Raw genomic sequence first — 26458 nt, 5'->3', positions numbered from 1 at the left:
ATATGTATAGAGGTTATTACACACCCTTATTTAGTTTCTTATCAATGTGAATTGCCACTTTTAATAGGAATAATGCACCTCCCCACTCCATATTATTCTACTAATCAATCTGAAATTCCAAAATCAAGTAGGAAACATCTAAACCATTCCCATATGGACTATACTTCTCCTTTTTTTTAAAAAATACCTATGGACTATATCACAACATTAATAAAAAATTGATTATTGATGATAGGAAATTTGTGGTTTTGATGGTCAGGAATAAGCTCTTCTTCTTGTTATCGATGACAATTTTTTTTTATAGAGTGGTTTATCCAATATCATATGAGAGTTCTATATATAACATACATAGTTGTAGATACCCAAAATTGGGTTGTTAGACTCAACCTCTAATTGGGCTCACAATCTATTTGTATTGTGGGTTTTGGGTTTCCTACTATGGATGATCCTTTACTCGACAGCCTAAATACACTCCTCTTCACTCGAGCCCTTCTCTTTACTTCATAGAGTCATTCCTTTCCTCAGAGTAACTGCTCTCTTCTCTCAATGTTCTCTCTAGAATTGCCAACCCCCTTTCCTCATTCTCTTCTCCTATTTATAGGCTAAGATGAGTGGAGGAGTTATGATTACTTCTCCTTCTTAGTGCGAATGGGGGTCTAATTTCATCATCTTAAAGTGGATGCTCTATCGAGAAAGGTGGGAGTGGCATTGGAACTGATTCCCACTTCCGCCGCCTACTCGGCAGTGATGTTGTCAAGTGCACGGTCGGGCAACTGGGCACAGGGCGTCTTCGGGCAAGAACGCTCCCGTCCAGGTCAGGAATGATTAGGGGGGTTTTGCTTGAGGTGTTCAAGTTAATGCAGTCTTATTTCAGTTTTTGGGCCCAAATTGGGCTCGGAGGTATCTGGGCCGAGGCTTAAGGTCCAAGAATAAGGACAATCATATGATGTGTTGTGGGGCTTGGGCCTGAGGAATATGAGTTCAAGGGCCCAATCGCCATACAATAGTAGTACAAATGACACCAACGTTAGAGAAAATTTGATTGATGAAATTGTTAATTATTAAATCAAAATTACTATTAAATCTAATTTTTTAATTGTAAAAACAAATTTTTACATTTAGATTTCCATACTAATAAACTCACTCACAAGTCACAACAATAACAATATTATAAAGTAGTAATCATAGAGAGTTAGTGCATGAAAGATGGCAACATGTCCTTACCTCTGCATTTACTCTGATCAACTCCCATGGATACAACGTTACAAAGTGGTCTTATGAAGTCTCGCACCCTCTTTGGAAAATCTTCAATTTGCTGTGTGTGTTTTCTTCGTGAAAATTTGAGTGAGTATGAAGGGTTTTGACCTTGGCAGGGGTTTATATTTGTAGAAATTTTTGTTATAGAATTTTAGTTGAAGTAGAATTTTCAAACTCTTGAAACATATATCTAATAAAGTTTTACTTAAACTAAATTATTGTAACACTTAATAAGATAATTACACATTGAAGAGAAATAATAAATATATAATATATAAAACCTAAAATAAAAAGAAAATAGTGGTGACATGGAAAATTGTGGGAGTTCCAAAGGATTTGGTTATATATATATAAATTAAATAATTTTATAATTAATATTGGTAGGATTTTGGTTCTGGCATATTTCGTGCAAAATTTCTTTATGTTTTCATGCAATTAAATTTCAGTGTAATTGTATATTTGTGGGTATTATTGTATTTGAGATGAGAGTCAAAGTGCTGGAGTTGGAGTTACTACTTGAAGAATCTTGGTCAAGCGAGATTAGGATGTTAGATGACATGTCAGGTTAAATCATACTTTCAAATTGTGGTTGGCAAAGAGTCTCGCTCTTACCTATCATCTCAGTCAATTAAGATTGCAAACTTGAGAGAACTTAACCATACACCTTTCTTTTTTTTGATGAAAACCATACACCTTTCCAACCATACCCATCAAAGACTTTCATATATCTCTCTAAAGTCTAAACCCATGAAATTATACAAACAATGCTCATATTGAATTGTAAGAGAGCTATCCATTTTCCTTAGGAGAAAAACCAATTATACACACATGGATACAAGTTTGGTATTAGGAATCATTAGAGCAATCACACAAATTTTGAGAGGCGAGACTTGCTCTTGCAGTTGGTCAACTTACAGAACCATTAGCTAGTAAAGAAAAGGATTGATGCAATCAGTTGCTAGCAGGAACAGGGAGCTCAAATACATCTACTCCTACTTAGCTTGGAGGGTTTGTAAGTGTAATGTATTGCAACTATTCTTGTTAGTGAATTGGTTGGTGCTATAAAACCTGGAGGGTTTTTTGCCTGTTTAGGCTTTTTTTCATTGTATACACTTTGCAGTGTTTGGGTGATTGTGATTGTTGGGATTTGTTATTCAATTGTGTTTATCTATGCATGAATCAATTGGGTAATTAATTAATTAATCATGCTTAATTGTATAATTAGCTTAAAATTGGTATTAGTTGTATTTGGGGTTCTAAACCAGTGCATTCTCAAATATCGTTTTCCTTTGTTCAAAATTGTTTAAAACCTCTATTGTTTCAATAAAAGAAGAAAAAAAATTGACATCATCTCCCCCTAAATATTGAATTCTAATAAATGATACACTTACCCGCTTAAATAAAATGATGATATATAAAATAGTTTTTTATAATTTAAAAAAAAAAAAAAAAAAAAAACAAAGTTTCATAAGTTAATACATATTTGAAATTGAAATAATTACATCCGGGAATTTGTAATATGTTTTTTTTTTTCCTTATTAATTTTTACTCTATAGTATAATTTAACTAAACCTATACCTGTTAACAGTCTTTTACTTAAATTATCACAGTCAATAATTATAAATGTTATTTTTAAATATATATTAAAAGTTTTCAGAGAGTGGTAGGCATAGATTGTTTTTGGAAAAATTTTATTTTTGAGTTATTACATAACTTAAGGAATAGTTTAGTAAAGCACCTTTTGGTGAGGATCGAATAGCTATTACATTTCTCTCACCCTAGAATGTCATACGGTGGTACAAAATTTAGAACCTTCATTCGTACCTACCACGAACTTTCTCAAGACTGCCAAAGTAGCAACAAATAAAGTAATACTACAAAAAGGCCCCAAAAAAAAGAAAAGATAAAAGAGGGACGAGTAGTCCAGTACTGCTCATATTTCTTAATCTCTTTTGTACAGATTAGCCAATGAAATGATAACTTAGAAATATACACAGATAGAGAGAGGGAGAGAAAGAGAAAGAGAGATAATTAAAAAAAAAAAAAAAAAAGTTTCAAAGCACAACTAATGAAGGCAAACGAATATAAAAATATGTAATGGGCTATGGCACAAAGTACCCAAAAAAAAAAAAATGAAAATAAAGTCCTATCTTTGGATGACTCGGTTTTGATCCACAGAAAGAGAGGAGCGTTTGATAAACTCCAAGCAATCTGCAATAGCTTCGGCATAGAAAGAATTAGACCTCCCAAATGATCTCAACCTACAGTGATCAGCCTGAACCAAGTTGGGTACCTTGGTAACCAAACATCTGGTGCTGGTGGAGCTGTTGTTACTCCTCTTGATGCTACTACCACTTCTTCTGTTTCTGCCAAAACCTTTCTTTAGCGATTTTAGAGCTTGCCCATAAGAACATCTCCATCTATCTAAGAGCTTGAACAAATAAATGAACCTTGCGCGTAACCTCTGAACTGAAAATCTTTTAGAGTTTAGCCTGAAACCTCTGCTTCCATTACATCTCAGTCTCCTGCCGTTGCCGACCTCCTTGTAGCGCATATAAGTATAACCCATTTTTATAGACTTTTGAAGTTTTGCACAAGCAAAAACCACTTTCTAGTTTCTAGAGGCAACCTCTGTTCTGGGCTAATAACATAAATAAATAAATATATAAGGTTGAAGGATGACTTTTTGGATGTTTAAAACAAAGAAGGAAGAGGTTTGGAGGGAAGGAACTTGGAAACTTGTGCCTTTTGGACTTTTGGAGTGTTTCTTTTGGACTTTTGGACGGTCTTGGGGTGGCATGATTGCAAATTATACTATATAGTTTTTGGAATAACTGGAATGTAGGGCCACATAGGGGACACGGGAAAAAGAAAATCTCTACAAATTAGGTGACTAAAGCAGCCCAATAATCAGACCAAATTGGCATCCAAAGACAAATTAATTTATTTTGGGGCCCCAACCAAGGAGTGGTTCTTTTGTATTATGTAGAAGTAGTCGGTAAAGCATGTTTAATTAAGGTGCGAATTTCTATTAATCTTTAATAGTTTTGACTTGTGAAATGTCTTTTCTTGGGGTAAAGACTAAAGTGGCTAACTTTTCAAATGAATGTGATGTGGATGCTTTTTCTTTTCTATACGGTACGTCTGTACCCCATTAGAGAAGAACAAATTTTGCTTGCTTTTTTTACACTATGATATTTCAACAAATAATGTGTACACAGCGTAAACGTGATCAGAATTCAAAAATGTGTGCGTAACTAATGGGTTCATACATTTGCTAGATAATGATCCTCTTAGCTAATGGTAATCGATTACATAGTTATTATTAGAAATGAAAGTTTTCAATATTCAATTATTCAACACAACGACAAGGGCATCTTATCTTTATCTCTATCTCTTAGGTCAGCGACGTTGGTCATCAACTGCCCAATCCAAGATTTGTTGGCAAATGGGAAGTAGGTAACCCAGACTTTTTACCTGTTTCAACCTTATGCGATATCATGGCATTTTAACACGTGGAAGCCAGATGATTTGCCTGTTTTACAACGCTTCATAATAATAAAGTTGCTAAATTATAATTGTTGGCAATAGAGATGAATACTTCTCCTTGCTGGGAACACACAAGGCACAAAAGTTTTTTAGGTGTAGAAGTGCAATACATTAAGTTCTTTGTTTAATTCCAACATAATTGTATTGAATTTTCAATTGTCGTTGAAAAAGGTAAAATTGTTTGTATTTTATTGATCAATATAATCATGCGTTTAAATTTAATTGAAAATTTTAATGTTTGCTTACAAAATTGTATCTAAATTTTTGTCATTTCTTTTAAATGACATACTTCAACCCAAACTCGGGTTAAGCTTAATTAATATGAATGGCACCTATGTGTTGTGGGAGGAGGGGGTCTTCTAAGAGATGATAGAGGGTTGTGGTATAAGGGGTTTTCAGGTGCAATTTGTCACAAACAAGCCTTCAAACCGAGTTGAGGGCTCTCAAATCCATCTCAACATCCTCATCAGACTAAACTCTTTTTACGGACGTGTTGAAAGAGGAGTTGTAGAATGGTCTCTAACATAATGAAGTTGTTAGGTACATGTATACTTGAGTGACTCTTTTTTTTTTTTTTTTTATGTTTTAATAAAAAATTTCATTACTTATCAAAAAAAGAAAAGAAAAAACATAATGAAGTTGTTCTAAATAATGAATCTTTTCTCAAAAACTATGATAATGGCATCACTGACAAAATGCATAAAAAAAACCATGGTACACAGACTTACCGCCAAAAAAATATATATTGCACTACCTGAGTGCAGTAATAAACACGTCCTCTCTTGCCACCTCGGGTCCTTGGAGGTCATTTAAAAGAATTTTCTTAGAGATAATTTTCTTAGAGACAATTTAAAACACGTCCTCAGGTATCATATACAGCAAAGAATTTTCTTAGAGACAATTCAAAGTACAGGGGAGGATATAGTTTGGTAAAGAATGCAACTGGACAGTGAAATATGAAACAAAAGTTATGGTTCAGTTGAACATACTTCTTAAAATTATGACCAGCTATTGCAGTTGATTAAACAATACGTGCCCAATCAAAAACGTGAATTTTCTCCCTAAAACCTTGTTCATAGTATGTCGCAGTCTGCTGATTTTTATTTGGTATGGTATCCCATTTGTTGACGACTATCAAGCAATTCTGCAATCCTAGTTCAGGAAATACAATATAAGTATATAACATAATTAAGAACTGATCACTGGTGGAAAATACCAGCCTGCATCTCACCTTATTCACAGACCAAAGAGCAGTAATTTTCACTATCATTCATCTAAAATGAATTACTTTCTTTCGAACAATGATCTCAATTAATAAAACGTAGAGAATCCAGATATCTGCCACACCAAAGAGTTTTTCACGAAAAAAAAAATGAAATCATGTGGACAGTACGATAAGATAGCCTCTACTTGATGTCATCAGCAAGACTACCACATTTTCAGCTACCATATCTGCTTTTCTCTCTCTATTTGTTTGTTAAAACCATACATTACAAGGTAAAACTAAAAAACCCACTAACAGTGGATCATGAACAATTCAGCTGGTCTTTATTTTCCATCAAAGAAATGAAGTGGACGAGGGAATATGTACAAGCAAGAGAAACTAAACAACTTATGTACAAGAAGAAAGTGAATCTAAAAACAGACGAATGGATTCCGTAGGAGTAAATCCCCACGCACATGACCAATCAAACAAAGTTGTCGCAAATAAAGCTAGGAGCTTATCCCCGGAAAGCATCGAATCTTTAAAAATGCGATTATTTCTCTCCCTCCAAATAATCCACATCACACAATGTGTTACCAAATTCCAAACATCTGAAGAATGCTTCCCCAACTAATTCCTCCAACAAGCCAATAAGTTGATAACCCTCTTATATCTGGAGTTGGCCAGACAGTTGAAGCTTGGAGAATGCCTTTTGAAATGGAAATGGATCAGTATTACACACTTATTCACATATAAAGAATTCTAAGCTCCTTTGAAACTGATTACTACTTACTTTAATTGTTATGATTAATTTGATTAGTTTAAAATTTCTGTGAAAAATTGATAAATTAATCAACTTGATTCTGTATGTGACTACTAAGTCACAGGCCAATAGAGAAAAAGCTCAACTTTGTTAGACATGCTCTTTTCCTGTTTTGGTCAATGGAACTGGCTTGCAATCTATGGCCAGGAGTACTAAAAGAAGGGGAAGTGTGATCCACATGCTTAATTATAAATACAAATACACACGCACACTTGAAACTGTGGTAGACTTTGTATATGATTTATATCAAGGAGTCAGAAACTCTGTGGTAGACCCTCTTTATTTGAAAAAATGTTTCAAGAGGGGTCTTTGAAGTAGTTGGTGGTTGGAAAAGCAATCCTCAATTCCAGCTTTTCTCATTTTTCAATTCCAAAACATTTTACCAGAGCTTTCATGTATCTTTGGTCTTGTGTTTGAATCCTAGGAAATCCTTGTTCGATTAATTTCATCCATTCCACATGCTTAAGGCACTAAGTCCTACACCCATATCAAGGTTGTTGGATGGGATTACACATGATGGGGGATGTTAGTGTGTGTTAAGCTTGCTAGACATGGCAGCCCACTTATTAGCAAGCTTATATAAAAAGACAAAAAACATGAAAAAATATGGATTTTAGGGTGAGATGGGCAGGGGATGCACACCCCCACAACCTTAATTATGGACCTAACTGTTATTTATGTGAGGTGTAGTTATTCTAGTTTTCAATAATAGAATCCTAAATGCTTGTGGGTTGTAGGGGCAAGGGTCGGGATTCAAGTCTTTAGGATAGAGCTTCACACACATATACACTTAGATTCGGTTAAAGTAGAAATTCTATCTTGTATCAAAACTAAATAAATAATAGAATCCTAAACTCAATTTATACATAAAGAGTAATCACGAAGCATGTTAAGGAAATCACAGTTCTTGTGTCACCCCAAAGACAATGCCATAAGACCAGAAGTCACAGTAATTTAATGTTTAACTTCACATAATAAACCTCAAACAACATCGATTATGTCAAAATTTTATTTAATAATTTAAAATATTTATTGAGACACATCATTTAATGTATTCAAAATAGATTCGAGGTATCCTGCAGTTTTAAGTAAATATCAATCAATCCGCAAAGTGCGAATCGAATCAAATGGTTGTCGTGAAATATCAATTTAATTGCATCACTGCAACTTATCTATACTACTATTTAAGGGACTTCCCTATTTGGGATCCTTATTTTTTTGTTCAAAAATGCCCCTACACCCCTATGTTTAAGTAGAGACAAAATTAAAAGACAATCCGGTAAAAATACAACTCTAACTTCCACTAAAACATTGTCTAAAAAATAGGGTCACTCTCTTGTTAATTTTCAAATTACTTTATCCACTTATAAATTCTAAATACATAACATTAATAAGAAAACATGTAAACCTTAGATTTGAATGAATAAAAAATTATAACACTAACACTAAAATAATAATGGGACTTATTATTAGTCAAGATTATGAAAATAAGGGCTTCAAAAAAAAAAAAAAATTATGAAAATTAGTACATCACAGGAAAATCAATATTTTATTTATTTTTGTACAGCTATCTATTTGGTAACAACCAATTTAAAAAAACACACAAAGGCATGCATTTACATTCATTGAGACAAAGAAATGAGTTTCTCCAATAAAATGAAAATCTCAATTGTTACTGTTACTACTACATTTCCTAGACACAGATCATGAGAAAACCATTCCTTTGCGTACAGATTATCAGTTTGCTTTTGACACAACATTAGCAATAAACCACTACCTTAATCACATATTAACAGAGAATAAAAATGGAATAGAAATGAAAATCAGACTCACCGATTGTGAACTGGGGATAAGGAGGTAGAGTAATCTCAAGCGGCGTCGGGGTCTTGGAATTAGAATTCCAATTCCTCTTCGTCCTCGAGGTTCGGGAATTGGAATTGGGGAGAGAGAAAGGAAAAGGGTTTTGGAAAGCGAGAGAGTAGTAGTAGTATCACTGTCTACTACTACTGTGTTAATTTTTTCCTGAAAATTTGATATTATTAAATGATTTAAATATTACAAATGGCAATAGTAATTAGTTTACATAATCAACAAATATTTATAGAATGATATTAGTCATCAATATATAAATATAGAGTGGTTTTAAGGTTTGAGTTTTTAACTAAGAAAAATAAATAAAAATAGATGAGTTTGAAATGAGTTTGGATTCATTAATTAATATATGTAAAACAAATCTAAGATTAAATTACTAATAAAATTTAACGGAATTTGGAATGATTTTGAATCTATATTTTTTACTCATAAATAGATGAGCTTGAAATGAAATGGATTTAAAATTGGCATCTTAATAGTGGCTAGAGAGGAATTATCATTATCAACAACATTTTAAAATTGGATTGGGAACGACAATGAAATTGGAGAAAATGGAGGTTTGTCAGTCAGCAACAGCATGGCTTGCTCTCTCCTAGTTGCACATCTTTTCCTTGATACCAGTGAGTACGCTAATGTGAACAAAGCCTAAATTCTTCGCTTGTAAGCCTTGCCTCCACCAATGCTTCCTGAATTTTGCAATGTTTTATGTTCTAATGCTATTACACCCTACAAACATTTTGATTTTGGTTCCCTCGTTCATCTTAGCTTCATAAGCATACCCGCTTCTTCTTTTTAAATTTTTTTTGTTTCTCTTCCCATCAGTCTTTGATAATCAGCTGCCAGTTCCTGAAAACTTTCCTCCTCCATCCCATCTTCTTGGTTTTGAGAGACTCCTGTTGAGAGGGTTGATTAGAGCAAAAAGCTTCTTGGTACCTGAATGGAAAACTTCCCTCATCCCATCTATGCATCTACTTGAATTCATAAATTTATAATTAGAGATTAAAACATAATGCTCTCCCTTAACAAAACACAAGAGAAATAAAATAAATTGAATTGAATTGAATTAAATCATCATTGTCAAACTGTACTAATAAATTAAAAATGAAATACAGAAGTTCGGGCATTGGACTTAACAAGAGGAACTTGGCATTTATGCATGGTAGAGAGATATAAATTCCACTAAATGGCTTCACACCCATCCTTACAATTACTTAACAATGGGGATGGGTGTAAGCAGCCTCAAACACCACTATTCTGACTCTTCAAACGGGACACGAACAAACAACTGTCCGTGCAGGGTAACCACAGCTGATGTCTGATGTGGGTCAATTCTAGAGGGTAAGCTGACAACCTGGTTAAAGAAAAGTGAATCTCAGTGTGTATGATAACTAATTAAAAATAATAATAAAACACAAGGTTTTCTATGCAAATATAATATTATGAAGGCAATTGAAATCCCAAATAAAATACAAACAACCAGCTGAGAGCTCATGCAGCATAAAACACCATGCCAACAATTTAATTGCCAATTTGTTTGGATGACTGTTTTTTTAATCAAATATTCTGTATGATTGTGATTTTATTAATTTTTTAGATTAAAAGTTTTTAATCTTATCTTATCCTTTGAGTAACCAAACCCTATTTGAGATTAAATAGAAAGTTTAATCAATTTTGAAGAATTAAACCACTTACAAAATCCAAACCAAGTAGATTTTTTTGGTTTTTAATTATTTTAATTTCCAGTTATCAGTGAAAGAGAAAACATAATTCATACCTTTTTGAAGGGTGTGACACCCCACGGATTATCAGTATGCTCAGGTTCACCACTTATAACAAGGCGGCCTGCAGGATCTGATTGAACACGCACCTGAAATTGCCAGAGAAGGTAATAAATATTATTGTTGGAATGCACGTCTTGTCATTAGTATATATATACTGTACAAAATACCAAAATGGATTAATGCTAAATTTATAGCCAATGCCACAACTTTTATATGCTTCATCCTACTAATAAGCATTAAAATGATGAATTTACTAAAAGTTTAGTAAATACATTCTAACATGTCTGCTTCTTCTTCTTTTTTATTCTATATATATATATATATATATATATATATATATATATATATAAATCTATTCTGTTTTCATTTTTCCTTGTGAAGTGAACCGAGGACACAATGGCAATAGCTTCCCTTGTATTCATAAGCCCACAACCTTGACCAAAGACCACCAGCAGGCTAGCCGGCATCTTCTCACGTTTCATTAAAAAAAAAAAATGGCTTTGTTTTTTGAATATCTTGTGGAGGACACCACGGACTGCCTTATGGGCCTATCAATATTTTGCTGATCCAGAAAACTCGTTCTTTTACTCCCTGAGATTGTAGGCTGATGCCCTCATGGCCACCATAAAGAAAAAGGTATCCAATAATACACAATCACAATTCACACACCAACTTCACAAAGTTAAGCAGCTGTCAAATAATTATTCTCCACCTCCACAATTCAAAGGACACTTGTACAGATTATATGTAGCAGCTGAGAAGGGGGAAATATACAGACAGACTGACAGAGTAAGAATACTTACCTCCTCTCTGAGAAGACCTGGAACTAAAGCATAAACCTCGAAACAATCTTTCTGTACACACAAAATGTCACTCTAATTAGTTATAGAATCTTCCCATGCATATTGCCCTGAATAAATTATTTAAATGTGACTCAAACTTACAGTTTTCTGCACATTGATCTTCACCCAATCAGCCGGTGCCCCAATATCAACCACTGGTGTGTCCAATCTAGCCACATACACACAAAAGCCAAGTAAAATAATTAACCCAATGCCATTGTTACAGTTCTGATCATGGCATCACTTTTCACACTAACAAGTCAACATCTAAGAAGTTTTACTGCAACAGAATCTTAACTGTGGCTTAGATGCTTTCGTACGAGCAGTTTTGACCGTATGTTCCATATAAGATGGTTTCTTACGTTTAAGTAAACCTGAGAAAAACACAGAAAATCCAAACAGAGTTGTCTACATTCTGTAACACTGTTATAGATGAGATCACAGATGAGGAGACATACCAATGCTCTTAAGCTGTTTTTCACGCTTTTGCATAGAAATAGAATTCTTATCCTGTAAAATGCAATTTTATAGTATTATCATCATAATAATTCTTATACACATAATAATTTGAGATGTAATGAATACACAACCTTTAACATCACCAGACCTTAATAATAGGGTCACTAACTTCACCATTTCCAAGAAGGCGTTGTGAGTGCCAACCCTGCATAGCACGTGCTGCAGCATCCCTGCGTGCTCTACCCGATCCTGAAGCCTGTTTTACCCCCAACACATGTAACTATGTTATGGACAGTGCTTACAACCCTATTGTGATCAAGGGCAGTAAAAGAAAATCTAAGATAATTTAATTGATCAAATAACAGCTTTAACTTTTAAAGACATTACTGGTTGAACAACTTATTGTTGTTAAAGAAGTAAAAGAAAAAGTAAATTAATAATATAAGCTTAACTTCGTATTATACAAAGTTGACCTAGGACAGCAGTAACAGAGAAATTTTAGGCTAATATCTTCTTAAGCTTCAGTAGCCAAAGGTCAGAAATAATGTAGCTATTAGGTTTAGAGATTGAAAAGTTAATTTAGGATCAGTTTAAGCTGATAAAACAGGAATTATGTTTGCAGGGTTTTCCAGATAGTAGGTAATTTTTCGTTCAGCTTCTCTGGAGTCAGAAATATTCGATTTTACTACCACTTAGTCTAACACTCCGTTTGTTTTGATGGGAAACCTTGTGTAAAGATAGTTTTCAAGTGTTTAGTAGAATCAGAAAAAAATAAGTAAAAGAAAAATTAACTTTGGTCAACAGAAAAAATATTGCTTACTTTTAGAGATTGTTTTCCACTAAATTTTTTTGAAAAACAACTCTATCTCACAACAAGCTAAATAAGGAAAGTTAAGAGTTTGATTTTTAACTCATTTAAGGCTGCTACTAAACATAGGAAAATGAGAAAGTTTTATAGAAAATACTTTTTGGAAAATGACTTATTTTCTAGAAAACATTATCACCAAAATAAACAAAGTGTAAGTAGAAAGTGGTCCACCTGGGAACTCATTGAAGCCACCAAATTTTCCAAGTTTTAGCCCACAGATAATAAAGTGTATGCCATTTAAGTTATAGGCATGTCCTGGACTAAAACTGGCCTAAAATTGACCACTTCTAAAGCTAAACCCTCAGCGACTATATTACATTTCAACTCTCAAGCATGACATGTGACAATACATCAGGTAAACAGATTTCCATGCACCTGGAATGATACATATAATTCTTTTTTCATACAATCTTAATCAGTTTAAAATTGAAAGTGGCAAAAACCATGTGGTATAAGTAGAACATAAAATACCACCACTTTGTTTAATTGTGCACTAAATCCAACCACAAAGTCCAAAACAAAATTTTGGAACCTACCTGATTTTCAATATTTGAAGGCTCTGAGTGAGAAGCAATAGGTACATTAAGCTCACCACCAGGTGCTTTATGCCTTTCATAATCAAGGAGAGCCTGATTAACACAAAACGGTAATAAACTAGTTGTTTAATAATTTAAAAACAGATCATGATATAATACAAAAATATTATTATTTTAAAAAAACAAAAAAACAAAAAACAAAAAACAAAAGCTGGCACAAGCCATAAACAGGTGCACTTGAAAAGGAGGGGTAAAGAACTCATGGCAGCCTAAGAGCAACCACAAAGAAAGAAAGAGCTAATAGGTATTAAAACCAATGCACAACAGAACCATAGAAGCACTTCTCCACACAGACAAGCATAAATTCTAATTAACCATGAACTTTGGGAAAGTTGGGAAGACATTGTGGGGCCTTCATGAAAATAATAGTCAAATTCATAGCAGGTAACTTTGACTAGTTATCAAATTAGCACAATCCCCTTTTTTACAAGTTAATTGTATTAAAACAAATTTTAAATGCTAAGGGGAAAATCCCATGTTTTATACATATAACCCATGTTACGTCCATATGCATAACATAGATTTTTCATTTGGGGATTTTAGTTAGATGGACCTATACGAAAGACTACAAATTTAACAATGCATCTAACGAAGCTTTAGCCCCACAAAAAATTTATATATATATATATATATATAATCTGAAATTACCTTCTCATAAAAGCCTCGGAATGTCCACGAAACTGTAGTACATGTCCTGTAAAAGTGGGAGAGAGAGAGGGGAAAAAAGAAAAATATTAGTAACCATAATTAAAAAGAGTACAAGGCCATTCAAACTCCCACCCCAAGAAAAAAGGGAAAAGGAAATCCTATAACATACCTCTCTCTCTTACCTTTGATAGGTACAAACAGTACACATAAAAATTACAAATGAAAATTCATGAGGTATAACAATTCTGAAAAAATTAATAATAATAAGAAGAAGAAGACATGACAACTTACAATAAGCTGACATCCAGTCATACAAAATTCAGAATTTTAAGCTCAAGAGTTGAAAGATCAACAGCGTTGAAAGTCCAACTATTCCTTTCTTTATAGATAATTGACATGAGACCCAAGCAATACTTTCCAACCAAAACACAGGTAAATTACCTTCTTACTGAAGAGAAGATAACAGAATTTCCCAACGGCTAGTTTTTAAAACACTCAACAGCTATATTGTATTATATATCAAAACGGCATCACTTCTCATTAAACTATACGATACTGTTTTGCTCAGGAAAGCTAGTTGTATTATCAAGACGGTGTCGTTTACTGCACTTATTAGCTGAACTTATCTTCTCTCTCGAGACTTCAGAGCATTGCAGTGGCTAGTAGTTATGAAGATCATTCTGGAAGCTAGAGTTAGTTAGATGATGATGTGTTAATCATGTGTGTAATTGGGATTAACAACTCCCACTCTTTACGGAATTATAGTTAGGAAGTTAGCTCACTCTTTTCTTGAACTTGTATATATATGTATTGATGTACACAATTTCATAGTTAGTGTTGCTAATCATTTTCCATTCAATCACAGATTCTCTCTTCTCACTCTTTCTCTCTCACTGTTACTTTTCCACCATTGTTAAAACTCTGATTTTCTCAGCAATCTTTCACTTACAGCATCATGTAAAGAACTCCAAATAAAGTGAAGAAAACAAACCACAACTTATGAGCAACTGAGAAATGAAGTAGAAGATCATCAACTATTTTTCACAAGAATTACACATACAACACAGTTTACTAGGGTGACATTTCTTTGACAAAATTATCCAAATTTGAAATTTTGCCAAACGCACCCATCCAGACACCCCCCCCCCAAAAAAAAAAAAAAAGATTTCTTAGGCACTTTATTACATCACTTCCAAGGAAATTGCAAATTTAATAACCTCTCAAAAAGATTAGACATCAAATATAACATTTCATTAGGCTTCCAAAACTTTTTTTTTTAATAACTCAAAAGTTAAGGGGCAGGGCTGTTTAAACCTTAGACGTCTTCATTGGAAATGCCAGGAGGTGCCAGTAGAGCTATAAGGCTCCTGGCTCCAAAACAGCCCATCAGCCCCCTCACCCATTGTGATATTAGAATATAGTAGGCCCATCAAAGAATTGAATGACTCTTAATTCCTAGTCTTGAAAATCTCTAACAAATCTAAGATTTCAAGAACAGAACCCTCTAGGTACTCCACATAAGAATGAACCAGAACATCCTTAGTTTTTTTTTTTTTTTTTTTATAGGTAAGAAAGTAATATTATTAAAAAAAGAAATATGAAAAAGAATACAGTGTGTTCATGATAATGAACAAGAACAACATAAAAAAAATAAAGAAACATAGGAATCAAGAAGCTATGCTAGGAGACCACAGAAAATCAGTAAGAGAAGAATAGTCTGAGAGACCCCAATACCGAGACCAATCTAAGAGAGTCCGCTATCACAAATCTATCAACTGAGAAATGATCCTTATCCACAACTATTTGGAACAAATCAAGAAATGATTCTTTTCATGCCACTTCAAATCCTTGTCATATATTCCAAACATCACACTAGATAGATATCATATTCATGGAATACGAGTCACCTTCAAGATACATAACATGCCAAAATCGAATGCTCCTACCATATTTACCACAAACTTCACAAACCCAGAAAACCTCTTTAACAAGCTCTAATACTTTTCCAAATACTATAATCATGAGGCCTCCTCACCAAGTTTGCCATCTACCAATCCTAAGAAACTCCATACTTCACTCAAATAACATGCCTCTAAAGGTGGTCTCTTATTTTCATTTGTTCATAATAAAGTGACTAAATTTATTTTATTTTCATTTTTTGCTTTGCTACAATCTTGTTGTTAGGGACTTTGTTCCACGACATCACAGGTGACTAAATAAATTATTCAAATGTCCTCACAGTTCGCAGATTAGAGAATTAAGTCTATTTTATGGATACTTTATAGAAGAAGATATCTAAACTATTAAGATTAGCATTGTGCAATTAATGGAGTTCACGTATGTGAGATAATAATAAAAATTGATAAATAAGAACATATATAGTGTTTCTTACTTTGGGGGTTTGAAAGACTCTCCCACTTGCCGCCACAACTTACAAGAAGTCACCTAATAATACAGGGAAGACAATTATGTACAATTGTCAGCAACAACCAAAAGAATGAGGAAAACAGAAATAATGGCTCATAATTCAATAACAGAGTGGAAAATTTATTCATAGCACATAATTCAATAGGCATCTGATTATACCAAGATACAAACCCTAACTTAAATTTTTGTATCCTTGGACCTTGTTTCATCCTCCAATTGTAGCTTCCATGTCTTTTTTAGACAACATTATTACAACAACAACAATAAAGCCTTAGTCCCAAAATTTTGGGGTCTACTATGGATCCTCAACAAATTAGTTAGGGTCGGCTACATGCATTATTTTCCTCCATTCTTCTTCTTAAGACTACATTGAACTTCAGAATTTTATTTGTACTTTTTACTTACTTTCATTTTAAGGGTACACTTTGGAATACTCCGAGTAATTGTGTTGTGCACCATTACAGAAAACTTTATATTGTATTACTTGCCCGGGAAAAAAGAAGAAGCTATATATTATGAAAATTAAAAGGTTGAAACTAAGAGAAATATTCAAGAAAGGTGGATGCACTATTTCCACTTATCCATCAGTAGTCTCAAAATTCGATGCAAATAGAGTTCAATAAAACTGAGGTAATTTCCAAATCACAACAATTTCTTTTCTTTTCTTTTTTTTTGGCGTGGAACCTAACCAAGGTATGACACTTTGGACCCACCACTGGGGAGTAAACCACGGATACTAGCAAAGAATCTGAACGTGACAGTAATAATAATAATAATTCAAATTAAGTATGTAAAACATGCTAAATGTTTAAAGATGCATATAGCAAGGAGGATCAGAGAATTTTCCAACATAGGTCCTGTAACAAATTGCACCCAGAAAATATAATCACCAGAATGTACTCAACACATTTGAATTGCTTTCATTGCCAATGCTATGACTGTACTTCTTGATATCAAGAGAACTACTAATACACCCATCAATCCAAGCTACTCTTGGCATTGACAATTGCTCCGGTAAGATTAACTTCACCAAACAAAAAAAAAAAAAATAATAATAATTCAAATTAAGGCATAATGCATGTGAAATTGGTAACTTCATTTGAATACATATGTTCAGGGGAAAACAAAGCATACCTTATCATAGCCACCCAATCTACACACAGCTCTCCACAACCTTAACATAATAAAAAATTGATAGACATTAGTCCAAACTAAAAATGTGTGTTCCAAAATATATACTAATTATGAAGAAAATAATATGGATGTAAACGATCAGGAAAACTTACTTAAGGCAATTCAGAGTCTCCCCATAAAACTTAGGAGGTTTGAATTCCATGCTTCTCTCTCTAAAGAAATTTTCAAGCTCCTTCATGAAAGCAGATTGCTCTCCTTCTGTCCCGGATTCGGATTCAGTACCTTGAGACATATGGTCATCATCCAAAGGACACGAGTGCTTTAAGTTTGAGTTCCCATTATTTACAGGTGTAGTAACATATTGTTCATTCCCCTTAACATCAAATTCTATCCCATTGAAAATTTGAGATTTCATATCAGAAGGTTGAGCACATGGTGTAGCAGGTTCATTATGAGTTGAAGTTGTAGGTAGGGTGTCAGAATAGAGAGCAATTTTGGCCTCAGGCACTAATTGACAATGTTCAGTTTTGGCAATTGCAACAGCTGGTTCAGCAGTAGCAAGATGACATGTGGAAATAGTCTTGTTGTCATTGTTGCGATGACCGCCTGAATTAATCTTCTGAGGCAAGTCATCGTCTTCAATCTTGACATCAGAATTGGGATGAGTATTGGGTTCAGGCTTGACTAAATCTTGGTGATCACTTAAAGGGACTTGGGAGGGAGGAAAATCATGAGCTGGTTGGCCTGGATTATTGGATTGAGATTCAATAATCTTATTATCATCAACAGGGGATGCAGCCTTGATCTCAGTTGATGGAGGAGTCCCATTTTGAGCAGGAATTGGGGTTCCTTCCACTGGCACAGAATGATAAGGGGACTCAGCCTTGTGGGATTCATGTTCATCAACTTGTGCATTGGGATTGGGATTGGACTGCAACCTCCCTTCATTGTCAGAAGCAACCGCCACTACCACATCTTCGTTTCCTCTCTCCTCATTCTCATTCTCATTCTCCTTGGTATCACTCATCTCCACTTCTAAGCCTGCCACTAACAATAGAGTTTGCTATTACAAAAAACCAAGCCTTAGTCCCAAAATTATTTTTGGGGTCGGTTATGGATTCTCAACATACTGGTTAGAGATTAGTGAGGGTGAACCACATGTATTCCTTTCAGCTATTATATTATAAAATCTATCTTAATTGAAAGTGTAGTATCTACTACTTGTATTATTTTATATAAATAGTCTAAAATAAAAAGGAAAGCAGAACAAGAAAAGTAGGACTCTGTTATGTTAAATATTTCACACAAGCAAATCAAAGCAATGCTGCAACTGCAAAGCAAATGCAAGAATTAGCAGTTTGTTAAATGTCTTACGAAAAAAGCTAGCCCTATTTGCTCTTCGTTCCGTTATAAAACCATACAAATACTAAAAACAAGCCTTAGAGTTAGAGAGACAATCTCCTTTCCTACAACGGCGAAGCAGTTAGCAGATTGAGATTGCAATTGCATTTTAAATCTTAACCTATCAATTTTCTGAATTTTTATTTTTCAATTAAAACCCTACAATTTAATTATATAAATATTTAAAAATAAAAAATGTTATACCTGTTTGGCAATTGAAGAAGGAGAATTCCAGTGGTGAGTTGAAGTTGTGAATTGTGAGGGGTGGGCAACAAAAATTGAAATTTGATAAGGGCGAGAGCGAGAGCGAGAGCGAGGGCGAGGGCGAGCTGATAATAAAACCCTAATTTTCAAAATATTTTTGTTTCGGTTACAAAATAAAAATTATACAAAAAATATTTATTTATTTTTCGTAATCGAAATCGTAAACAGAAAATTGAAATTTAATTAAACGAATTTCTTGCCGGTAGGACCTGAACTGCACGCGCACTTCTCATTTTTTCTTAAAACGACGTCGGCTGATCCCATTCCACTACCGATTGGGCCCAAGCCAACCGAGGCCCATTTTAAAGCGCGATCATTGATGCCTTGCCTTATCTCACTTCCCCATTAGCCCATTCTGGAATACATACTCTGTCATATTTTTTGACTTTAAAACGATGTATACTCTATGATATTAATAATCTATATCTATGTATCGTATCGTATATTATTTGGTTTGGTCCTATAAGTCTCTTTGAGCTCTTGTTTTATTTTGTATATCATGTACCATACCTATCTAATGATTCTCATGTTAACCAAAGAAAATGCTAGTTACATTTACATCATACTTCAAAAAGATTGGTCTTTTTATCAACCAAAAAAAAAAAAAAAAGGTTGGTCAAATTGTAATTGGCATTCCTTGTAAATTTTAATCACTCATATAACCAAGATTTACTTAGTAGACATTTCAAAAAGATAGGTCAAATTATAATTGGTATTCCTTGTTATCGCACATATAACTAAAATTTACTTTTAAATTTACTTAATCACTGTGCCTTGTAGCCTGGTGGTACCTAGTACCATGTGTATCTTTAAACTCAGAGACTTATCAAGATTCTATTATATTTATAAATACGGAGGTTAGTTCTTACTTCTTAGCCGTTACACTGTAACAGTAAAACAATACAAACTGACCAATTAACTTCCTCAAACAATAGTATAATTACATGTGTCTAACTAACTAACAAACTAGACAGCAAACTGAGCTTATTTATTACAGGCTAGGTTAACTGATCGACCATTTGTTTAAACGACATGTTGAATTGTGTAAAGTAAACCACTACTTGTCTCTGTGGGTTAGAAAGCCTTAGACCACTTGTCGTCCACGGTTGATCTTCAAGCCTTCAATATGTGTTGTGTTGATCTTTCAACTCTGCAGTTTAACACAAACTTAAAAGATTTATCATGTCCACATCTTATTAATTATGCTCATTAAATCAACTGTTCATTAAAAAACAAAACCAGAATCATATTGACTTCATCTTTGTTTTTTGTTTAGAAAATTGGGTTTTGTTTGTTTTTTTTTTTTTGATAAATTATAATCTATCTTCATGTGGTTAAGTTTACTCAGAAGTACCTTTTTTCTTTTTTGGCTTACCACAAATTATTTATTTTCATGTGGTTAGTGTACTTAAAAATACTCTTGATCTTAAAAAAAATTATTCAAATAACTTTACCTTCTTGACTATTAGAAAATTATAAATAAATCTCTTTATAGTTTATAGATTAAATTGTTGTATTTTGATGAATTAATATATGGAGTTTACAGGAAGGCCACCATATATAATTGAGGAAAAGAAAAATATTTTATGCAGTTAGACTGTTAAATATATAGATGATAAGTCTGGCATCACTCGATTAGTTTCATAAGAAAGTATCAATTTTAACCTAACCATGAAAAGGTTTTGAACACTCTCTTAAAAGTTAAGAATAAACTATAATTAGACCTAAACAACGGATGATATATTGCAATTTACCCTTTTTTTTTTTTTTTTTGGAATGCATGCTTGCACATCACTCATCTCCTAGTTTGTGAAATTGTCAAGGATTTTGACCAGGAGCATGCAATTCGTCAGGTGAGGGCTGATATATGTATTCTCAAAAAATTTCAAATCCTCCAAAAATATTTACAAATTGTCCCAACAGACCCAAAAATAAAGAGTATATGTTGGTTCAACCCCTTGCATGATTACCCCGTGAACAATAAAAAAATTATCCTCTAATCAAAACAAACCCAATTGTCCCAAGAATAACAAGAATAACCTCTACATAAAACAAAATTAAAAACAAAATAGAACATAAATCCAGTCTAAACAAACCCAATAGCCCAAGAATAACAAAAATAACATTAAGATAAAACAAAATTCTTGTCTAAACCCAAACGTATACGCAATATAATCACAAAACAAAAATCACAAATCTCCAATTTTACCCATTAAATTTTTTTCCCCTCAGTCTCACTCTCTTAGCTCTCATTCTTAAATGCCTCCACACACCAACCATAGCCAGCTGCATGGGTTGGTTTGTCTGTTCCATTGGCTTGGTGTAGCTCCACCTCTCCGATTTGGTCCACTGTTCACACTCACACACAAGTCGAATCGACTGAGATATGGACTCATGGATCTTCCTCTTCTCTTATCTATCTCTTTAATTTTGAGTTGATATCAATCATCACTCTCACTTTTTGGTGTGGTATGACTTTGGAGCCTGTTTGGATTGAGGGGGAAGAAAGGGGGAGTAGAAGAGAGTAGAGTAAAGTTGGTTGAATATATTTTCTTTGTCAAGAGTCCGTGAGAAAGTGATTGTGAATATATTTTCCTTGTTTCACTTTTTGTTTGGTTTATCTCTGAACAGAAGTGTTTTGGTCAAGTGTGAGTTGTGGGTTGTGTGACCATGTGATTTGGAACCATGTATTAACATTATTTTTATTGTCTTGTGGGGGCATGTAAGCATGCTGTAGAATGTGCTAGAATATTGAATAGACCACACATGTTAATAATGATTTGTGACTGTTTGATTAGAGTCTAGAAGTTTAGAGAACCACCCCTTGGAAATTATTAAAATTAATTTGTTTGATTTGTCAATTAATGATTAACATTTTTTTTAGAGAGTTTGAAGTTTCAACTTATGGCATCCGATTTTGATAATAGTTCTTTATTATCAAACTAAGACACCAATAGTAGGTTTCAATTAGCTAAACTAGTAAAGTTTCTGATATTTGAATAAAAGATTTAAGGTTCAATTCCCCACCAACACCAAAAACCAATTGGTGTTTTGGTCGATCTGATAATAAAGAGTTATCATCAGAAATAGACGTCATAGGTTGAAACTTTCTAATAAAATAAAATAAAAACCAAGACATCAATCGATTTTTGTTGTTGGTGGGGGATTGAACCTTAAATCTTTTATTCAACTATCAAAGACTTTATTAGTTGAACTAACTGAAATCCAAAATTAATGATTAACTTGGAATGAAAAATTAAAACCATTAATTTTACATTAAAGACAAATTCTTGTAAATTTACAATTTAGAAAACTATATTTGAATCTACCATCACTTTTACATTAAGAACAAATTCTCGTAAATTTACAATTTAGGAAACTATATTTGAATCTAGCTAGATGCAAAATAAATTCCTATAAACCCCTATAATTAGTATGACTTTTATTTTAACAATAAACTAAAATATTTTCTTTTGATACTTCTTTTAAAAACAAATCATTTGAAATCTAATATTGATGATGTAGTGTTGCCAATATCTAGTGTTGCCAATATCTAGTGTTGATGCCCCAAATTTTGAAAATCCTCAAACAAAATTTAAAAAAAAATCACCACAGATAAAATTGGTATTAGTTTATTGCAACATGATCTTTAATTGTATCGGCAAATATTGGATTGTAATGTTAATTAAGGTGATATAACTTGAAAATTCCTCAAACTTTTTTTTGGTTTATACTTTGACTCCCCTTAAGCTTGAATCCTAGTTATGTCCTTGCGTCAATAAAACTTTTTTTTTTTTGAAAGTTTGATTTTTGGCTTTAAGATATTTGAATTCCCCAACTTCTTCTTCTTTGCATCTCTTATCCCACTTTTTTTTTTCCCTTCTTACAATATGGAGGATTTGAAATTGAGTTCTCATCATTACAAGAATCAATCAATATTGAATTATAAGACTCTTGCCCTTTCTCCTATTTTTATTGTAAGTTCCTTTTCACATGTCTCATTTTCATATGTCAAATTCTCTAGCTCACCCCACTGTTCTTATTGGGCATGTGCTTTGAATCAAGTGGGAACATTTTACATCCTTGCAATCCCGCGTGCTGTCCTCTCATGATGTAGATAGGGGTGGTTACTCATTATTTTGGTTTAAATAAATTCTGTCATTCACACACCAAAAAAAAAAAAGTTATATAATTTATTTTTTGAAAAAAAAAATTATAGAAAGGGTGAATGTGTGTAGTTACTGGTGGTTGTCTTGTCTTTAATTAGGCTGCCTGCAAGTGCAATTGGCATGTAGATAGGTAGGAATAGGAAAATGAATTTAAATTGTTTTAATTTATTATTTTGCACTCTTGCTTATTATTCAATTATGCTTATTTTTAGAGTTACTTTGGATTGGACGGTACAATAAATGAACCAAAAATTTATATTCTCTCTATGTTCAGCCTGAAATTAACTTATTAAAACAAAATGAATGGAACACTAAAAAATTTATAACCAAAAAAAAAAAAAAAAACCAAAATGAAGGGAAAAAAATATAGAAAAGAAAAAAAAGAAAAAGAAAAAAGGAAAGTATGGATATGTATTGTGATGCAGCTGCGTAATGTAGTAAAAAAGATATACAGTGTAGCAACATGTAACATCATTTTCATATAGGGATGAGTTATTAATGTTCATTACACCATATATACCATCTCATAACACATACAAATTATAACAATTGAATGGTCATGCTACATTGGTTAACAATCTATTTTAGAAAAATTTTGACACCACTTTTATATGAAATGAAAAAAGTTGTCAAAATATTTTTTCTTTTTCTTTTTTCATAAAATTTTTATTTAAATGGATTATTAATTAATACCTTAAAGACATTTGTTAGCATTTCCCATTAAAGAATGGTGTTTAAAATATAAATAATGCAACAGTAGACATCTATTTTTAGATGTTGTCTTTAGCATGTTGTATTAATTTTTGCATTATTAATTATCAGATGTGTGTGATTTTGTATTTTTGGACATCTATTTTGCATTATTGGTGCTTCAAACGGATGGGAATGCTAATAAGAAAAGAAATGTCAGATGTACAATTATTTAAAGTTTTGCTTCACAGTCACGGTGCACACAAATGGACATGGATTGCAAAATCACTGGTTAGAATGCTATAAAAGAAATGTGAGGCTGCCATGGAGTTTGGGTTAAGGGATTCTCAAGATCAATTGGGCACACTACTAGTGTGATGGTTGAGTGGTGGGCTTTGCGGGATGGTCTGACTTTGGCCATTCAATTGGGAATAAATCAGTTGGAGGTAGAGCTTGATGCCAAGGTGATTATGGAGATGCTTAATAGTGCTGATTGTCCTAACAGAAGCTATGCTCCTCTACTGTGTGGCTGCAGGTCTCTCATGGTCAGGTTCATGCAGGTCCGGGTGGGGTATGTGTTTAGAGAAGCGAATAAATGCACTGATTTGCTGGCCAAGAGGGGTTGTTCCATGATGGAAACTTTTGTTGTTTTTAATACCTCTCCCTCTCTGATGATTTAAGTGTTTTGTTTGATGCTGATATGAATGGGCTGTATTATTACAGGCGTGTTGCCACTAATTTGGCCTCTGTGGCCGGTCTGTAATTGTCGTTTGATGTTTTCAATATATTCACCCGATTGACCAAAAAAAAAAAAGTGAGATGTAAATGTACATGAAGTTTTGCGCCACTGGATTGCTGAGCGTGATGTGCATTTATTATCCAACTGCCTTTAGCAAAATAAAAGCACGCACGCGACCAGTAGTTGTGACCACCATTCCTTAAAAGGAAAAATAATTTAACGGATGTCCTTCTTCCTCTTTTTTATTTATTTATTTTTATTTTAAGAAGAAAGTTAAAAGATGTTCTAGATATATTAGTTTAAGGAATAACTTTGGAAACATTTTATGGAAAAATAATAATAAAAGCAATTGATTTTTTTTTACATCTTTTTATATTTACAATAAAATGACATTAAAACTTTCTTTATTTTCCAATACCCTAGGGCACCCGTTAATATAAAAAAAAAATATAAAAAAAAAAAACTTAAAATTAATTACTTAGAGCATTTACATTAAATATTCTAAAAAATTTAGCTTTTAACACCTTAAAAACTTATTTTTATCTATTTTAACATTTCACTTTATAATACACTCTATAAAAAATCTTCTATAGTATTTTACATACATTTTATCAAAATAATATAAACAATTCATTAAAATAATATAAAACAACCACCACAAAAACCAACAGATTTGGAAACCCTAAATCACTGACCTAATAGAGAGGGGAGAGAGCGATGGAGAAGAAATAGCCTTGAAGGTTCGACTTTGGGTTCATTTGCAAGATGGAGAAGAGAGGCATTGGGTTGGTTTCAATCGAAAGGGAGAAGTGGTGGAGGCGTTGGTATGGGTGATAAAAAAAGAGGGAAAAAAAAAAGAAAAGAAAAAGAGAGAGAGAGGCAGAATACTAAAACTAAGAGTTAAAAATTTCTAAGTCTAGCACCTTTGATGTAGTGAATTTTTTAATATTTTGGATGCTAAAATAGCATTTAGCTATTTTAGTACCTTGATGTGAATGCCTTTTATTATTTCTCACCGCACTTGCACCCCCTGGCGTTTTTTTTGTGCTGAAAACCCCCTGACGTTACATACCCCATATGCGCCATATACCATGAGTTGTGACCATTAATATTATTGTCTCCCACCCCACCACATTGGAAATTTGGAACATGCGAAACTTGTGGTGGCCCCGATCAATAATACACCAAATCAAAAACAAAAAAGTAATAATAATACACGCGTCAAATATTTTAAGACGCTTTTAAATTTTGAGGCATATTATTGATGAAGAATGGGACCGAGGGGTGGGTAATGGGTACGTAATGGGGCCAAACCAAACTTATTATTACATTTATATATTGTCAAACCCCTACAGCCCTACCCCTACTGCCACAAACTAGAAACTTATTTCTCAAAACAAAAAATCTAGAAAATCAAACCCTGTCTCTGTGTGCGCAAACACTGCATCAGCATGTGAACAACTTTAATTTCTAGACATATATATATATATATATATATATATATATATATATATATATTTATAGTGATGGAAACGTGAAGCAGGTGTGTGTTGCTTTTATAAGTTTTAATTAATAATATATTTTTGTGTTATGTACATAATATAGAGAAATGCTAACGAGTGCTCTTAGAGTACTGGTTAATAATCCATTTAAAAAAAATTTTTATGGAAAATGAAAAAAAAGTAACTTTTCTAAAATAGATTATTAACGAGTGTTTTAAGGGTATTCGTTAGCA

General features: G+C 33.1%; 1 protein-coding gene and 1 long non-coding RNA gene across 4 annotated transcripts; both read right to left on the bottom strand.

Annotated features, from left to right (window-relative positions):
• Positions 1 to 6094: 6094 nt before the first annotated feature.
• LOC126690404 (uncharacterized) lies at positions 6095 to 8959 on the bottom strand. Its single transcript, XR_007644628.1, has 2 exons — positions 8667 to 8959; positions 6095 to 6719 (listed from the first exon to the last, which is right to left on the bottom strand). It is a non-coding gene; the product is annotated as an uncharacterized LOC126690404 (long non-coding RNA).
• A 785-nt stretch (positions 8960 to 9744) lies between these two features.
• On the bottom strand, positions 9745 to 19251 carry LOC126690403 (AT-rich interactive domain-containing protein 6-like). Of its 3 annotated transcripts, none has more exons than XM_050385522.1 (13): positions 19066 to 19251; positions 17613 to 18523; positions 17461 to 17500; positions 16292 to 16344; positions 13900 to 13945; positions 13192 to 13284; positions 11936 to 12043; positions 11787 to 11838; positions 11627 to 11702; positions 11431 to 11497; positions 11290 to 11340; positions 10480 to 10572; positions 9745 to 10056 (listed from the first exon to the last, which is right to left on the bottom strand). In XM_050385522.1, the coding sequence occupies exons 2-13, from the start codon at positions 18485 to 18487 to the stop codon at positions 9955 to 9957; spliced, it is 1656 nt and encodes a 551-aa protein (XP_050241479.1). In that variant the 5' UTR covers positions 18488 to 18523; positions 19066 to 19251; the 3' UTR covers positions 9745 to 9954. The 3 variants fall into 3 exon arrangements, with proteins under 3 accessions (XP_050241479.1, XP_050241480.1, XP_050241481.1); XM_050385523.1 differs by having other exon boundaries at positions 17613 to 18507; XM_050385524.1 differs by having other exon boundaries at positions 17613 to 18501.
• Between the last annotated feature and the right edge of the window lie 7207 nt (positions 19252 to 26458).

This window comes from Quercus robur, chromosome 6, assembly GCF_932294415.1.
Source record: "Quercus robur chromosome 6, dhQueRobu3.1, whole genome shotgun sequence".
Taxonomy (NCBI): domain Eukaryota; kingdom Viridiplantae; phylum Streptophyta; class Magnoliopsida; order Fagales; family Fagaceae; genus Quercus; species Quercus robur.
Note: the sequence above shows the minus strand (reverse complement) of the source record. Positions and strands in the feature narration are given on the sequence as shown.